The sequence below is a fragment of the Meles meles genome, chromosome X (genome assembly GCF_922984935.1).
Source record: "Meles meles chromosome X, mMelMel3.1 paternal haplotype, whole genome shotgun sequence".
NCBI lineage: Eukaryota > Metazoa > Chordata > Mammalia > Carnivora > Mustelidae > Meles > Meles meles.
In genome coordinates this window covers 28,578,496-28,598,021 of record NC_060087.1, presented here as the reverse complement: position 1 = coordinate 28,598,021, position 19,526 = coordinate 28,578,496, and the positions used below count along the sequence as shown (strand labels likewise).

General features: G+C 36.1%; 1 protein-coding gene across 9 annotated transcripts in view; it reads left to right on the top strand.

The window, feature by feature from the left end:
• Positions 1–19,526, top strand: part of DMD (dystrophin) — a 2,324,635-nt gene that overhangs the window by 756,827 nt on the left and 1,548,282 nt on the right. For all 9 annotated transcript variants that reach the window (XM_045994540.1, XM_045994546.1, XM_045994545.1 and 6 more), the window contains exon 13: positions 19,284–19,403. In XM_045994540.1, the coding sequence (XP_045850496.1) occupies positions 19,284–19,403 (120 nt within the window). The remainder of the gene's footprint in view (positions 1–19,283; positions 19,404–19,526) is intronic.

The window sequence follows — 19,526 nt, the reverse complement described above, 5'->3', positions numbered from 1 at the left end:
TACAAATTTTAGGATTGTTCTATTTCTGTGAAAAATGGCATTGGAATTTAGATAGAGATAACATTGAATCTATAGATTGCTCTGGGCAATATGGACATTTTAATATTCTTCCAATTCATGAGCATGAAATATCTTTCCATTTACTTGTGTCTTCTTTAGTTTGTTTCATCGGTATTTTAGTAGTTTTAGTGTACAGCTCTTTTACATTCTAGGTTAAACTTATTCCTAGGTACTTTATTCTTTCTGAAGCAGTTATAAATTGGGTTGTTTTTTTTTAAATTTCTCTTTCTGATAGTTTGTTGTGAACGTATATAAATGATTTCTGTATATTGTTTTTGTACCTTGCAACTTTACTGAATTTATTAGTTCAAATAGTTTTTGGTGGTATCTTCAGGATCAAGTCATGTTGCCTGCAAATAATTAGTTATTTTTGATGTGGAGTTTTGAAGGTGCTTCATTCTTTTTTTTTAAAGATTTTATTTATTTGACAGAGATCACAAGTAGGCATAGAGGCAGGGGGAAGCAGGCTCCCCGCTGAGCAGAGAGCCTGATATGGGGCTTGATCCCAGGACCCTGGGATCATGACCTGAGCCAAAGGCAGAGGCTTTAACCCAATGAGCCACCCAGGTGCCCCTGAAGGTGCTTCATTCTAATAACCATTATAAAATTAACTCTAGGTTCTATTGTAGGAACAAGAACTTTCTTAGTCCATAAAGACACACACACACACACACACACACACACACACACACACTTACCTTCATAATTGGTCCAGGTTAGGCTTGCCAGGTTTAGGAAATAAAAATACAAGAAGCTTAGTTAAATTTAAATTTCAGATAAGCAGCAAATATTGTTTTTAATGCAAGTATGTCCCAAACTACTCATTGTTTATATGAAATTCAGATCTTTGTTGGCATCCTGGATTTGATTTGACAACTATACTTAGATTCTGTGGTTCCTGGATTTGTGGCTTTGAAAGGAATATCTGTTCCCTCAACTCATTTTTCCTAAATCTGCATGTCATTCAACTTAATTCTCTTCTTACAACATTTTGTCAGAACTAGTTTCATACTCTGTGTAGATGCAAGATACTGTTATTTCCTAAGTCCTGGAGTTCTTTTCTTATTTAATGAGCTTCTGGTTCATGGGACTGGCCCTTCCTTTTGCTGCCCCCACAGCTGTCCTTTGGCCATAGTAGTTTACAATCAAGCAGTTTAGGGAGAGCTCTAGCTATAGTCATCTCTATCCATTGCATTATTGGGGAAAAATAAAATGTCAACTGTATTCTAATTTTCATGTGAAAATTATGATACAAAGATGCTTATTTTATCATGTAGATATTATTTTTTTATTTTTTTAAGATTTTTTTAAATTTTATTTTTTTTCTGTATTCCAAAATTCATTGCTTTATGTACCACACCCAGTGTTCCATGCAATATGTACCCTCCTTAATAGAACCACCAGGCTCACCCAACCCCCCACTCTCCTCCCCTCCAAAACCCTCAGTTTGCTTCTCAGAGTCCACAATCTCACATGGTTTGTCATTCCCTCCAATTTCCCCCATCTCACTTCTCCTCTCCAACTCCCAATGTCCCCTGTGTTATTCCTTATGCTCCACAAGTAAGTGAAAACATATGATAATTGACTCTCTCTGCTTGACTTATTTCACTCAGCATAATCTCCTCCAGTCCAGTCCATGTTGATACAAAAGTTGGGTATTCATTCTTTCTGATGGTGGCATAATATTCCATTGTATACATGGACCATATCTTCTTTATCCACTCATCTGTTGAAGGGCATCTTGGTTCTTCCACAGTTTGGTGACTGTGGCCATTGCTGCTATGAACATTGGGGTGCAGATGGCTCTTCTTTTCACTACATCTGTATCTTTGAAGTAAATACCCAGTAGTGCAATTGCTGGGTCATAGGGAAGCTCTATTTTTAATTTCTTAAGGAATCCCCACACTGTTCTCCAAAGTGGCTGCACCAACTTGCATTCCCACCAACAGTGTAAGAGGGCTTCCCTTTCTCCATATCCTCTCCAACACACGTTGTTTACTGTCTTGTTGATTTTGGCCATTCTAACTAGTGTAAGGTGATATCTCAGTGTGGTTTTGATTTAAATCTCCCTGATGGCTAATGATGATGAACATATTTTCATGTGTCTGTTAGCCATTTGTATGTCTTCTTTGGAGAAGTATCTGTTCATGTCTTCTGCCCATTTTTTGATGTGATAATCTGTTTTTTGAGTGTTGAGTTTGAGGAGTTCTTTATAGATCTTGGATATCAGCCCTTTGTCTGTATTGGTATTTGCAAATATCTTCTCCCATTCCCTGGGTTGCCTCTTTGTTTTGTTGATGTTTCCTTTGTTGTGCAGACACTTTTGATCTTGATGAAATCCCAGAAGTTCATTGAAGACATGTCTTGAAAGAAGTTGCTGTGGCCGGATGTCGAAGAGTTTGCTGCCTGTGTTCTCCTCTAGGATTTTGATAAATTCCTGCCTCACATTGAGATCTTTTATCCATTTTGAGTTTAACTTTGTGTATGGTGTAAGAGAATGGTCGAGTTTCATTCTTCTATACATAGCTGTCCAGTTTTCCGAGCACCGTTTATTGAAGAGACTTTTTTCCCACTGGATATTTTTTCCTGCTTTGTCAAACATTAATTTACAATAGATTTTATTTATTTATTTGAGAGAGAATGATAGAGAGAGCATGAGGTGGAGGAGGGTCAGAGGGAGAAGCAGGTTCCTCACTGAGCAGGGAGCCCAATGTGGGACTCGATCCCACGACTCCGGGATCATGACCCGAGCCAAAGGCAGTCGCTCAAACAACTGAGTCATCTAAGCACCCTGGTCATGTAGATTTTAACTGAACATATGATAAAGAGGTTAGATCTAGTGCTAGACCTCAAATGGGACCACATTTCATGTGTAAATCACATGCTCCCTTGGCCTACACTGGAAGTTGCATACAGACAGTTTCTGTATACACTAATGGCTTCCCTGTATCTGAGGATATTTGCTACCACAACAGAGTTTCAGCCAGTTTGAGGGTGGGAAGGAAGCAGTGCTGCCACAGTTGCCATGAATTAACCAATAAGGAATGGGAGATGCTGGATAAATCCCCCAGAATCCTTACTCCATGGTGAGACAATTCCAAGGTGTTTCTTAATTCCCACAGTCTCTCAAAGGTTTCCCAGCAACACTGAGCCCCAGGTATCCAGGCGGTAAACTGATTCACATTCCCACTCTCATAATGATGATTATGAGATTATGATTATAGTGATTTCCTGAGAAATCACTTCCCAAATAAACTCTTTGCACCCAAATCCGTGCCTTAAGGTCTATTTGGACAGGAGCTCGACCAAGACAAACTTCTTGCCCTGGAAGCCAGAGTACTCTTCAGCATTGCCACTAACTAAATGCACAATTTTCAGAAATTACTTAATTCTCATGTTCTTCCCATCTTCCCATTGGAAATAATATGGATTTTAATGTTGCCATTCGTTTTAGAATGTGAGGGTTTTCAGGAAAGGGCAAGACTAAATCTGGTAACATTGAGCATCTGAGGGAATGATGTTGACACTGAATGCCTGGAGCATGTGCAGGAAGCCAGGAAGCCAGGACTCCAAAAGGAAAGTGGCAAAATAGCGCGAGGATAGCCATGAGTGTGAATGACGTAGGGCAACTACAAGGAAATGTGTCAGCTTGAAACCCTGAACAGACCCTTCATTCATCATAGACAGGCCATCTAGTATCTCCAATTCTGACAGTTACCTGAAATGTTTTGCATTTTACTCTGGAAGATGTAGAGTGAATGGAATGCAAAATATTTGACTAATATTGTCATAAAATTTGAATAGATTCCCCATTACTTGAAAATGTGCCATTTCTGATGAGTATAATATTGCTTTAAAGAGAATAATCTGAAACAAAAAGCAACAGAATTATATGAAAGTTGATTATGTAGTCCATCCAGGACTTACTCGTATAAGTGCATAAAAAGAAACAGAAGGTATTGGTTTGCTGGCCCTGAGAGTGAGGCCAACTTCTACCTTTAACTGTTTAAACCTACTTCAGGTTATATATTTATAAAATATATATAAATATTATATATATTTTATAAAATTAAAATAGGGGAAATACATAGCTAAAGGGTAGCCTGACTATTGATATAACTCTTTTGTTACTTGACATAATTACAGGGAGAGGAAAATGATTTAACAAAATCAAACCATTTATAAAGGAGTTGAGTTCATTTATTTATCTTTAAGTTTTTATTTAAACACCAGTGTAGTTTACAATGTCATATTAGTTTCAGGTGTACAATATAGTGATTCGACACTTCCACAAAACACCGTGTGCTCATCACAGCAAGTGCATTTCTTTTTTTTTTTTTAAGATTTTATTTACTTATTTCACAGAGAGAGAGAAAGAGATCACAGGCAGGCAGTGAGGCAGGCAGAGAGAGAGGGGGAAGCAGGTTCCCTGCTGAGCAGAGAGGCCGATGTGGGACTGGATCCCAGGACCCTGAGATCATGACCTGAGCAGAAGGCAGTGGCTTAATCCACTGAACCACCCAGGTGCCCCAGCAAGTGCACTTCTTAATTCCCATCACCTATTTCACCCATCCCTCCACCCACCTTCCCTCTGACAACCATCACTTTATTCTCTATAGTTGAATTTATTTAAACGGGAAATATACTTTCCTAAAAGTACACACTAAAAGGAGTTTTTTGTTGTTGTTGTTATTCTTGCCATGCTTCATAAAACAAAAAAAGATAAATGTTCTTCCTTTAGGTAACTGGGTTCAAACTAAAGCCTGATTTAAATAGTCATTGATTCACTTTGATGCTTTTCTTCCCAAGAAGTGTAGGTGAATGAAAATAAGGAAATTTCTCCTGACAGCAAAATACATCAGTAACCTTGGTACTGAAAAAAGCAGCTCCACCCAGCTGCATCACCACATTCCTTACCCAAGTTAACTTTTAGGGGTTTTAGCTATGTATAGATAGACATTAAATCCCTTAGTTTTCTTCTCTCTTTTTCTAAGAGATGATTATAGATAACAAAATCAAAGAAAAAACAGATTTTGTTGTGCTGGGAATCCATTTAAATTCTTCTCAGGTCAGAAGACTCTGGCTTATTCTCTCTCTTTCTCTCCCTCCCTCCCTCCTTCTTTACTCCTTCTATTCTTTTCTCTTGTTCTCCTTGGATAGGAGGACAGAAAAAAAAATTTGCAAATCTTGTAAGTACACCATGAATATTACAGGTATGCCTCTCTGTGTTCATCGATAGGACCCTTTAGTATCTTCATTTCAACAGCATTCTATTAACAAGGCAGGCTAGAGGTGCAAACACTGTGAAATGCCATGGAGATAAGTCACTTTTACTGACTCTGTCAATTAGGCAAGGTAGAACAATCGATTCTATGTTGGTGATTACTATTAAACGTAGCTGAAGTGTTAACTCTGGGTAACTGGGAAAAGTTCAGTTTGCTGCAAAACTTGGAAAAACAAATCACTCTTCACAGCTGTTGCTTTGGGGAGACTTTTTACAGGTTTACTTTAGATCTGAGTCACCCAAAAGTTATTCTCTCAAGAATGAATACATTTAACTTCTTCCCCTTGCAAAGGAACATGGTAGAAATAATTCTGGTTGGTTATTTTTGTCTTAAGAGTCAGACTTTATTAGTGATGTTGATAATGAATGAAAGGATTCCCCTTGATGGAGTGACAGTATTATTGGGGAATAAAGGTCTATTGTGGGCTTAGATATTCATTAAGGGGAAGTAAATTGGCTATTTGGGAGGGCCTTTTAATCAAAAGGAAATTATTTGATTGAGGAACCTTTTGTCTCACAGCACAGTCAGCCTGAGATGAAGGTTAAGGCTTAGTGTATAGACAAGTTTCCAATTCTTTTGAGAAATTTAGACTTTTGTTATTAGCTACATTGACTTAGTAACAGCATCAACAAAGTCCTTACCGTACAAGTTATTAGATTCTGCAGATATTAATATGACATGTGCTACATTCTGACTTCAGTGAATGTTCTAGGTTAAGTACTGATTACTACAAATTAAATGACCTCTTAGAAGCCCAGTCATCTCTCCTTTCCTTGCAGCTTAGTTAATTCCAAACATTACAGTTGCCAAGACTGAGACCTTTAAAATGATCTAGGTGTTCCTGTAATCAGGAGGGTTTAGGTGTAATCCTGCTAAAGGATCTGGGATTTCATTTTATTCCATTGTGTTCTGTTCCATATCATTGAACAAACACTAAAGCACAATGGGTGGTCTGAAGAATACAGGGACCTACTAAATATGGAGTCTTCTTCAGGAAACTCACATGTTAGTATAGCAGATAAAGACATGGAAAACAAGTGACCATTGTACCAGGCAGAATATGACAAATGACTTGAGAATATTAAAACCAGTGACTTGGTTGGGCAAAGGAAATGAGGGGGGAAAATGTAGAGTATGTCACATGCTTAGATTATGTGTTGTGCTATCCTCAGAGCTACAAGAGTACAACCTGATTGTGGAGGGTCTTGAATTTAAGACTCAGGCATTTGGAGTTACTCAGTGTGTAGTAGGGAGCTATTATTGATGAGAAATTAAACTGAAGAGTAGTGACTTAGGAAAGTCTATTTAATTTTTTAAGGAAGATATATCTTGTAAGATAAATCAGAGCACAGATGAATAGGAAGCCAGAAGACATGGTAGGAGGATGCTGCAGAAAGCATATAGAGTCTGAATGGAGGCAGTGTCAATGAAAATTATTTTTTTGTTTTTCTTTTTTCTTAAGAGTTTATTTATTTATTTATTTATTTGACACAGAGAGAGAGAGAGAGCGAGCAAGCAAGCAGAAGCAGGGGGAGCGGTAAGGAGAGGGAGAAGCAGGCTCCTGCTGAGCAGAGAGCCTGATGTGGGGCTCGATCCCAGGACTCTGGGATCAGGACCCGATCCGAAGGTAGACAATTAACGAGTGAACCACCCAGGCCTCCCTGTCAATAAAAATTTTTAACAGGTGTAGGACACATTTCAGAAATCAACAGCAGACCAGCAGGACTAAGTTTAGGAAATGAGCAAAGGATGTGAGGTAATAGATTGTGAGACTGGGCAATTGGGAAGCAAAGTTGGATTTTGAAAAATAGGCAGTACTAAGATAGAAATGCAGTAATTGGGAAGAGTGGGATTCTGAAAAGCCTAAGAATGCCATGGAATCAAGTCATGCTTTTAGTAACTAGTTAGCTCTCCTTCCATCTTTAGTAAGATTAAAAGATGTTATTAGTTATGCTGTGAAATTCCATTTTATTTCCTTTGACGCTAATAAGTGGTTAATGTATGTTTGATGGCTATGGCAATAAAGATAAACAATATAATCATGAAAAAATACTATGCTACAGCCAGAGAACCAGATAGACTTCTGTGTTTCTCCACTGCGTAGACAAGTACTTAGTATGTAACTGATGCTCTGTAAATTTTTTTTTTGAGCAGACACTTTAGATAGTTCTGACTCATTTTATCATACACAAAAACCTCATCATTGCTTCCTTAGAGACACATGGATATGACAACTTAAATAAAAAATTATGAGTAGGGGCAAGGAAACAACTCATAGATGATGAAGGAACACATCTGTAACACACATTATGTGGAGAGATATCTCTGATGCCCTATTGCTACCTCTGACATTTGTTCTTTCTGTCTATCCCTATTTCATTTCCTGTTAAAATTCCTCAATGATTGTAATCTTAGCATCCTTGTAAATATCACAGAAGATTCCACCAGGAGTCATACCTGGATATTTCCATAGGAATCAAGCTTGTAACCCTTGCTTATGTGGAAAAGGAAATCCTTTCGATGGAATCAAATTTTTAGCTGGGTACCTGCCACAGGGTGATCAATTTGTGAGGAATATGTGAAGAGTGGACCAGCTGGGCAAACTGTACTATCTGTAATCCTAAGACTCTATTCTTAAATTTGTGTGCAGAACTGTGGCCTTGTGAATCATAGTGAACTTAATATAAATTATAAGGACTTTTTGCCCTTTGGCCTCAGTCACAGGCTAAATTAGGTCTGGTTGACCCCTTTTTAAAACTGAACTTATAATTTAATCTTTACCCCCAGATTCTTATTTTTTTTTAAAGATTTTATTTATTTATTTGACAGAGAGAGAAATCACAAGTAGGCAGAGAGGCAGGCAGAGAGAGAGGAGGAAGCAGGCTCCCTGCAGAGCAGAGAGCCTGATGCGGGGCTCGATCCCAGGACCCTGAGATCATGACCTGAGCCGAAGGCAGCGGCTTAATCCACTGAGCCACCGAGGCGCCCCACCCCCAGATTCTTATTAAGAAAGGAGAGAGAAGTCCTAGAAAAATTGTACTTTCTCTATTTTTGGATTCCATGTAGATCTTACTTGACCTTCAAGGGGCACAGAATAGGAATCCTGGGAGGAAAACATGTATTCCCTCAAGTGGGAGATCCTGTGACTATATCACATACACAGCATGATGACAAATATGTTCCAAGAGAGAATATCCAGATAGGAAGGATTCATGAGAGAGAAATTAAAAACAGTCAAAGAAACTAAACCACGCAGAAAAAAGTCACTTGAACCTCCTACTAATGCCCAAAACCCCATATTAAACACTGTTCTGATTACCATTTATTGCTAAATTGACTCTCTCTTCACACTGATTTCAAATAATAAGAACATACACATATTGTGTATGTGTGTGTATGTATTTTTAAAGCGATCCTTATGGTAGTAGTCGTTAAAATGTAATAGGTTGAATTCAAGTGTCACCAGAGGACTAAAACCTGGAACTCAATTGAGTATACACACATACACATACACTTAACATAAAACAGTTTAAGTTTCTTTTATGGGCCTTAAGTTGTGCGGTTATACAAAACAGATCTATCTCTTATGCACATTTAAGTGTATTAATATCTCGAATATAGAGGCAGTATATTATAGACTCTGCAGCCAGAATACCTAGGATGAAGACGTAGCTCTATCATTTGCAAGGTGAATTACTTAACAGAGGTTACTTAACCATTTTATGCCTCAGTTTCCCCAAGTATGAAATCAGGACAGTGATTATGATGATATTGACCTTATGGGGATGATAAAAACATTGGACACATAATTGAATAAAAACCACTTAAATAATACCTGGTACCTAGAATTATATGAATGATCTTAGCTATTACTTATTGTATATTAACAGTATAACATTGGACATGTCTCCAAGCCAAATGAGATTGATTTGTGTGATAATAGCATTCTTTTGATATCAGGAAGTGGTGCGTTAAATTAGAAAAAGACAGTATTACTCTTCATATTCAACGGAATTGTATTTGCCTGATCTCAGTTTTAATTTCTTAAAATCTACTCGATGGGTAGTAAGGAGGGCACATATTGCATGGAGCACTAGCTGTTATGTTTAAACAATGAATCATGGAACACTACATCAAAAACTAATGATATACTGTATGGTGACTAACATAATAAAAATAATAATAAAAAATAAATAAAATATACTTGAGAAGGCATCTAATTTCCTATCTCTATGCTGTAAGCAAGCAGCAGATTCCAAGGACAACTTTACATACTAGATATGCTATTAATTTAATTAAAATAATAATAATGATAATAAATCCATGCTCACATTCTTTTAACAAATCAAGTTATTCCAGCTAAGAGATTACTAATTGGTTCATTAAAAATCACTGAATACTGATTCAGTAACATTACATTGCTCAAAATACCACAGCCTTGCTTTCAAGTACATCAGTACATCTACTGAAATACAACTATCCAGACGCCATACTCTTAGAGACACTAGCTTTATTTTTTTATTCTTAATTTCTCCTATAATACTTCTTTATTAGAAGTTTCTGGCTCTGGGGAGAGTAAAGAAAAAAAAAAAGAAAACAGATGACTCTATCTCTCACTTAAGGAACTATTCTAATGTAAAGTATCTCTGTTTTTCTGAACCAATACCAATTAATTTCAGTTTCCTTGAATAGGTAATGCAATATTAATAGTGTAAATGAATTATTTACATGTATAAAACATTTTAGAATGCATTTTAGGGGAAATTTTTCACAGGAAAGTCATAAAAGATATGATAGTATGAGTTTTAAGAAAATAATTTTTCTTGGAAAATATATTCATGTGTCTTATGACAAAATACAAGACTATAAATCCAGTCTCATATTAAAAATAAGGTTGATGGCACTGTGTCTCTTTTTTAATTAAAAATTTTTTACTGTGTATCTTTCTAAGGAGTATAAAATTGGTAACTACAGTATACTATAATTTTGTGTTTAATAGTTCTGTTATAAGCAAAATGATTTCTAGTAGTACAATTGATAGTACTCTGTTTTTTAATGGAACAACAAATTGTAGAGATAATTTATACTGGATAATATTTTAGATTCAACTTCTTTATTATGTTATGCTAGTCACTATACAGTACATCATTAGTTTTTGCTGTAGAGTTCCATGTCAGAGAGAGAAAGAGAGAGAGAGAGCACAGAGGGGGAGGGGGAATGAATCTCAAGCAGACTCCCCATTGAGCATGGAGTCCAACTTGGAGCTTGACCTCACCAGTCTGAGATCAAGACCTGAGCTGAAACCAAAAGTCAGACACTTAACCAACTAAGTCACCCAGGAGCCCCTAAATTTGATATTTTTAATATGATGTTCTATATTTTCAGCACACTAAGAATATTTAGTAATTAGAAGATACATCGTGAACCATGAGAGACTATGGACTGAAAAACAACCTGAGGGTCTTGAAGGGGCGGGGGGTGAGAGGTTGGGGGAACAAGGTGGTGGGTATTAGGGAGGGCACGTGTTGCATGGAGCACTGGGTATGGTGGCAAAACAATGAATACTGTTATGCTGAAAAGAAATTTAAAAAAGGATACATGATGTGATTATTGAAAGCCTTGGGGAGTAAATACTGATGCCCAGAGAGACTGTTTCCATGGATCTTAGTCTAAGAATTGAATAATAAAGTGATAGTGTCAGAACTAGAAGAAGAATCAGCATTTTATCACCATCTATCAACTCTAAGCTTTAGGGTAGCTGATTCTAAAGTGTTAACCGCATTTAATTCCAGTACTAAACCTGTCCTGGAGGGACTGATTGATTGATTGATTGATTGATTGATTTTTCCCTCTTTGTTTTCTTTTTTTTGTTGTTATTAATGTTCAGTTAACTGGCATATAGTACATCATTAGTTTTTGATGTAATGTTAAATGATTCATTAGTTGCATATAATACCCAGGGCTCATCACAACATATGTTCTCCTTAATACCCATGACCTGGTTACCCCGCCTCCCCCACCGCTTCCCCTCTGTAACCCTCAGTTTGCTTCTTGGAGTCCAGAGTCTCCCATGGTTTGTCTCTCTCTCTGATTTCTTCCCATTCAGTTTTCCCTTTCTTCCCTGGTGGTCCTCCGCAGTATTCCTTATGTTCCGCATATGAGTGAAACCATATGATAATTGTCTTTCTCTACCTGACTTATGTCAATTAGCGTAATCCCCTCCAGTTGCAACCATGTTGATGCAAATGGTGGGTGTTCATCCTTTCTGATGGCTGATTAATATTCCACTGTGTTCAGTGAGGTTAAGGAATTGCTGAGGTGAATTAAATAGTAATCAACAGATTTTGGCTTTCCATCTTGACCTTTTTTCTTAGATTCCAAGGAAGTTTGACTCCAGTAGCTGTCCTAGAGGCTAGATCAAATGCAGAGAGTAGCAAGGAGACTGGGCAAGTGTGGCACTTGATTTTTCCTGGCTTGGGAATGTTTAGATGGAAGAGATGGAGAGACTGTATGTAGGTCCTCAGACTCAGAGTCAGCAGTGGGGAAAAAGCACACTAGTGGTAACTGCAGATGAAGTGTTCAGAATTAAAATGGTTAATGAAATGATTTTCAGCATTAATCTTGTAGCTCTTTCTTTAAAATTAGGGCAAAGGCAACTAGAAGGAGAACATAAAACAGAATAGGCTTATGATGAGAATAGCAGTGGTGTCTGAGCAGAAGGATAATTAGTAGAATGAAATATCACATTGACATGCATATCACTTCCTCTGTGCTGTGCCTGAAAACTTTCACCTTGCCCCTCTCTCCCAATATTCCTGTTCTCTTCTTTTTCATTAATTATTGTTAGGCTAAAGGCATGATATTTATTATATTTTCTTAGTGTTCACTTTAATTGCTGTTTTCAGCAGTGTAACTCTGGGCAGGATGTATGGATGCCTGCATGCATGGATTACAGAGGAAGGAGGAAAAGTATGAGAATTGAAGTCTATTATCTAGTGATTAGGGTCTGTCCTCCTTCCCCCATCATATACCTTTTCTGACCATACTCATTTTTTAGCAATGTATGTGATCACTAGATCAGTTAGTTTAAAGCTTCTGTTGTTAATCTCATGTAATAGTTTGGAAATTAAAGTCTTACTTCTGTATTTTCTGATGAGCACTGGGTGTTATATGTAACTAATGAATCATTGAACACTACATCAAAAACTAATGATGTACTACACAGTGGTTAATGGAACATAATAAAAAATAGTCAGATTTGTCTTATAAAATAAAATAAAATTCATTTTATATTTTTCCAAATCCTAAGTATTGGCTATAACTTCAGTCCTTCATTCCCGAATTTCCAAGAGCACACCCTTTCTGTACTTATGGTATGTATTAGAGGATGATAGACAGCAGGAATTAGATGAGGGTGAATGAGGTGACTATTGGCTTCTTGCAATAGGCTTTGAAGTCTTTGTTCTGAATGTGCCTAAATGTGAGATTTTAGTACTGGCTGTTAATGTTTAGTGAGTTCATGCTGCGTGTCAGGCAATGTGTTAAGCAATTATATCATATTCAGAATTCCTAACTACGTAAAGAGATAGGTACTCTTATTATCCCAAGTTTGGAAATTAGTAAGTTGAGGCTTGGTGTGACTGAAAACTTTCTCAAGGTCGCATAGCTGGTTAGCAATGCATCCAGAAATCAAACCCAGGAAATCTGACTTCATATCCCACACCTTTAAACATGCATAGGTTTTTATTAGTCTTTCATCCATACCATACCTTATTCTACTTAAACTCCAAACAAGGCAGGATACATTAATTATCAACTCTGTTTTTAAAACAATTTTTCATATTTCTTGAGCCCTCATTTTGCACTTGGGAAGCTTTAGGTGGGAATCTTAAGGTTTTTAAAATCTTTCAGAGGTCTTTGAAATGTTCTTTAGAGCCCCCCTTTGGTAGCTTAGGAGTTGGCTGAAACATAAACATTTATTTCTAACAAGAAGGTAAAAAAGAGTGGGTTCTGATATAAAGACTAATATAACTCTACAATCACATTTAGTAAATGGTTATCAGAATAAAAAGTCTTCTAGGAAGGCCTATTGAGGTAGCTTTTTAAAAAATATTCTGCAAGTGTACAACAAAATTACATACTATAAATAGATCCGCCTGAAGAACTGAACTACACTGTGACCAGTCAGGCTTAGCAAAGTGAATATTGGACAGAAAATAGAATGGCAAGTCATTTCCAGATCATTTCTCTCAGGGAAGGAGTTACAGAGCCTAGACCAGTGTAGAGCTGATGGAAAGACGGAAGTAAGAATGGCCATAAGAGAAAAGGTGAAATAGAAGGATAAATTGCCCACCTTCTCATCATTTCTTAAGAAATCATAAAATTTCCTGATTTGGCCAGGATGTTTTTATCTGAAAATGAAATCAATTCATATCAAGATGTATTACATTAGCTAATTGTTCATAAGTGTCTAGGGACTTGTTGTTGTTCCTGAGATAGATATTTTTTTAAAATACTATTTTCCTAGGTGTTGGTCTTATCCCATGTTTCTAGAAACTCTTCAAATTTCTTAAGACTTTTTGCAAATTTTCTATGTGATACAAGTTTTGTTCTCATCATCCTTTCTTTTTATATACTTTTTCTTAGGCTAAACTAAAATTTGGCAGATTTCTTAAATTTTATATTTTGTTCAACATCTTTTAATTATATTAATTGTTTTATTAACATATAATGTATTATTTGCTTCAGGGGTACAGGTCTGTAATCATCATTCTTACATAATTCACAGCACTCACCAATTTATTTTTTTATTTCATTTTCTTAATTAATTAATTTATTTTTTCAGCGTAACAGTATTCATTGTTTTTGCACAACACCCAGTGCTCCATGCAATACGTGCCCTCCCTATTACCCACCACCTGGTTCCCCCAACCTCCCACCCCCGCCCCTTCAAAACCCTCAGGTTGTTTTTCAGAGTCCATAGTCTCTTATGGTTCGCCTCCCCTTCCAATTTCCCTCAACTTCCTTCTCCTCTTCATCTCCCAATGTCCTCCATGTCATTTGTTATGCTCCACATATAAGTGAAACAATATGATACTTGACTCTCTCTGCTTGACTTATTTCACTCAGCATAATCACTTCCAGTCCCGTCCATGTTGCTACAAAAGTTGGGTATTCATCCTTTCTTTCTTTTTTTTTTTTTTATAATTTAAAGTAATACGTGGGAGGCAGCAGATGGTCTTAGCATCCATACATAGCATATGATCTGTGTTGTTTCTAGATGTGTATATATATGTGTGTGTGCATGTGTCCACGTGTGTGTGCATGTAAGACTCGGTGTTGGCAATTTTATGTTGGTTGATCATTGAAGTAGAAGTAATGAAATAGTCTATGTATGTAGGCATGTTACTGAGCATATACTATGGCCAAGGGAAGTATTGTAGAACCTCCTAGGGAGATTATGAGAGACCTTGTTTTTGTGTTCTCTTTCTCTATATTTCTATTAATGGTTCATCTTCACCTCTGCAGTCAAATCTAGTAATTACCTAGCCTTACATATTTCCATTCCTTTATTTTCCAAGCATTACTTTACCTGTGTGCTAATAAAGCACAAACTTAAATTTGGAGTAAATGCTAAAGTGACTCTTCCTCAGTGATCATTCTGAGCCAGTTTTTGAAAAACAAGTTGACATGGGTCGGGGCAAGAAGGATTCACTACTACTGATGACATTTGAAGGGAACAGAAGAAAAGTCATATTTAAATCACAAAATTGTGAATATGTACTAAGGGAATAACAAATTTGGTCAGGACCTTTAACTACAGAATAATTTATAAGAAATAAAATTATTTACAGAGGTATAACAAAATCTGATCATCAAATCTAAGCATTTTTAATGTTAAATTTCACTGTTGGCCTTTTCTCTTGTCATAAGGAAAAAAGAGATTGTTTGTTGACATTAGAGAACAAACATTGCTGACATTTGTATCTATCTAATAATGGTATAGAAATGTAATTAGGAGCCTGAATTTTTTTTCATCTGGTAAGTGTAACAAATGCATTACCTGAATAAAAATAATGGCAAGAAATACTAATAAAATACCTAGCATGTACTTGTGTTTCTGTAAATAATTTATATGCTTTTAGGCAAGAAAAACATACTTTAACAATCATATTACAGCCCTTCAATTTGAAGGTATTATTTCCTGATATGCAAAAATGTTAGCATACTTCTCTGGATATATATATATATATATATATATATATATATATATATATATGGAATAATTTGGCTCATAATTTCAGGATCAATTAGCAAATCTACTGTAAATCTCTATTATTTAAATCCAGCTAAGAGAAATACAAATCCATAAGAAATACTTAAAATTCATTTTAAAACAGCTTTAAAAATTGTAATGTATTTTAAAAATTAGTAGTCTTTGAAATCTGTGGTTTCTCAAAGAGGGAAGCAGGAGGGCCTAGTTTCTACCAATGATCTAGGCCCTTATTCGTGGATATGTAGGTGGGTAGAAAAATTTAACTTTTTAATCCCAGCTCTCTGTATGTGACATTTTTGCTCCTTCCAAGAATCAACTTTTTTAAAAAATGAACTCTAGACATTGGATATTTTATAGTCTGTCTTTTGATGTTACTGGGGGCATTAACAAATATTGTGGTATGCATTCTATTTATTTTCAGAGGGCAGATCTGGGGAAATAGGAAATATGATTATAATGTTTCAGTGGCTTCTGTTTTGAGGCTATGGAGTACGCTCAGAAAAGTTAAGTTTAACCCTTTTTGTTTTAATCCATGATTATGAGTAAAAGAAGAGGTATAATTTGAAAAAAGTCATAGAAGAGAAAAAGAATTACTGGAAATAACTTAAATCAAATAGTATATGCTCATCTCCCCTGGTGCTATGCTCTCTTCCAAGAATTTGAGGCACTGTGGAGTGCCTTTCCCGTGTTCCTTTTTCCTTTACTATAAATTCTAATAGGTCTTATGTTTGGTTTTGAAGCTATCAACCCACAACTAGCTTTAGTGGTTCTTTGTGTTAGCACTCCTGCAAAAGCATAAAATTTAAATAAGTATGGCAATGTATTTATGGTGACTAACATAACACAATAAAAAAAAATAAAAATTTCCTTCGACAAAAAAAATGAGTACACTTATCTTGAGCACTGAGTAACATACGGGATTGTTGAATCACTATATTGTACACCTGAAACTAATATAACACCATATATTAACTATACTGGAATTAGAATACAATACGATAAAATATAATACAGCAAGTTAAATAAATTAAAAAAGAGATGGGAGGGGAATCTCATAGATCAGAAGAGATTTAAGAGACACAGAATTGCAACCAAACCATGGTGTGATTCTTATTTGAATTTTGATTCAAACAAACTGAAAAGAATATGTCATTTTTGAGATAATCTGAAATTTAAATAGTAATATTAAGAAATTATTGTTAATTTTTAAAAAGATTTTATTTATTTGACAGAGGGAGAGATCACAAGTAGGCAGAGAGGCAGGCAGAGAGAGGGGGAAGCAGGCTCCCTCTTGAGCAGAGATCCTGATGCGGGGCTTGATCCCAGGACCCTGGGATCCTGACCTGAGCCAAAGGCAGAGGCTTTAACCCATTGAGCCACCCAGGTGCCCCAATCGTTAATTTTTTGATCTGAAAATCGTACTGTTGTGACTATGTTCAAAATAGTGATTATTCTTAGAACTATATACTTAAATTTGAATGCAGTCCTATAATATTTAAATTTTGCAACAAAAATAATAGGGGTTGGGACGTGGATGGACAGAACCAGCCTTGGGTTGATGGAAGTTAGGGCTGGTGGTCAGCACATGGACTTTCATATGGTTCTTTTGACTTTTGTATATGTTTCAAATTCTTCACAATAGAAAGTTAAATAAACAAACCAATCTTCCCTGGGGGAAAAATATGGCAAGAATGTGATTTCTGATTATAAAGCAACTAGGTAAGCAAAACAAAGTCAGAAATCTAAGTGCTGGAGAAAATAAGTAGTATGTTTGATCACATATGATTTAGAAAGACTGAACCCAGTTTTAAAATTAGTAATTCACAATCAAATGATTATTTTTCTCAAGTTCCTTTATTAAAATATATTAAACCAGTGAAAACAACAATTTAGATGTAAAGATATGAGCAGTATAGTATTATTTCCTAGTTGTTTTTAATACATGTGATTGTGTATACTCTCATACTTGAATGGTAGGGAGAAAGAATTTGGACGGATTAAGGAAATGAACTATGGCCACCAAAATATTATTGGCCACCAAAATATTATTCTAATTATTTTTACAATTTCTGGCTGACACAGTTGAAATGCTTCCAGTCTTGCCTTATATAACTCAGAAAACATAGACTCAATATAACTTTCAAGGACAATTCTGAATGTTAATGTATCCATTTTCAGCCTCATGGCAGAAAGAGTTTTATTACCCAGTGTAAGCTCTGGAATGTCAAAGGCGTGATAGGCAGTATAGACTCCACACACAAAATAAATGCAGAGTCATTTTATTCTAAATTGCTTCACTTGAAAATATGGCATGAAAATCTAGAGAGAGGAACTAAAAGTAAGTGATTTGATAGTGCTCTAAAATATTGAGACTCAAAAAATTAAAGTCCTAGGATAAAAATGCTCATGTCTCTTATGGACTCTGAAAAACAACCTGAGGGTTTTGAAGGGTCAGGGGTGGGAGGTTGGGGAAACAGGTGGTGGGTAATGGGGAGGGCACGTTTTGCATGGAGCACTGGGTGTTGTGCAAAAACAATGAATACTGTTACGTTGAAAAAATAAATAAAATGGAAAAAAAAATTAAAAAAAAATGCTCATGTCTCTGAGTTTGTGCTGTGACCAATCCCAAATAAGTTCCCTTCCATCTACCATAGGGTTTGCATAACAATGAGCTGCTCTGATAGGTACCAAACATCATTGTCTAACAGGAAAGGACTGCAGATTTTCCAGAAATTAACAGACCTTGTCCCAAACCTGCTTCTCCATTAGTATATTATATAATAAAGCATTCCAAGGAGCAAACTAGCTGATTAGACATTTTGGGTACTCATGTAGGATTTTCTAATCACAATGAGGGTAGTGTGATAAGGACTTGAGGGAACTGGAGCTCCCAGGAAAGATGTCTCAGTTCTAGAGCATCCTTCTCTGTTACTCCTTCTCTATTTATCGCTCTGCTTATCCTGTTTATCTTTATAAAGTTGTATACTATGATTTTTGAAAGATGAGACTACTGTTTTATGGTTATATGTGATGTCAGTGTGGTTGTAATTACAGCTTTTCAAAAGCAAATCCCTCCTATTAGATTGTAATCTTTATCCAAACTCATTTGTGCATTTGCCCTGTCCCTCTGCCTGGCACCATTCATTCAGCAAAAGTTTATTTATCTTCAGTCAAAGAGAATAGTAGGGTAAAGAAATGGCAAGAGTAAGTGTAGAAAACAAAATATTTTTCAGTGAAGGGGAACAAATAATAAGGCAGTAACAGGAAGGGTACTTTGCTTCAAGAGAGTTTGTCTTGTTACAGTTGATAATGGTGAGCTTCAGTAGAGAAGGAGATGCTGAAGATGCGAGATAGCAGGTAATTCTAGGAATAAAGTCCTGAAAAAGGTGAAAGGAGGTGGGATAAGGTGTAGAACATCCTACCATGCTTTTCTCAACTGATTCTCCCTCTCTGTACTTCCACGTTCAGTTGACAGTAGAAATGTGCTAATTTTGCTGAGCACCATAGCAGAAAATTTGCTTGGAATGGTTCTGGTTTAATAAAAAATTACATTACCCAAAACATGACAGAAATTAAATCCCACATATTTGGGGAAAATGTTTTTTGGCATTCAGTTCAGGAGACTATTATTCTAATTGCTTTTAATTATTTTAACCTTACAGGTGCTTCAAGAAGACTTAGAACAGGAACAAGTGAGGGTCAATTCTCTCACTCACATGGTGGTGGTGGTCGATGAATCTAATGGAGACCATGCAACCGCTGCTTTGGAAGAACAACTGAAGGTCAGATTATTTTCTTTAATACACTAACTGTGTCATTCAAAATAATTAATTGCAATTCGTGAAATATTTAGAAAATGTATAATATAATTTGTATATATTACAAATATTTACAATATAATATAT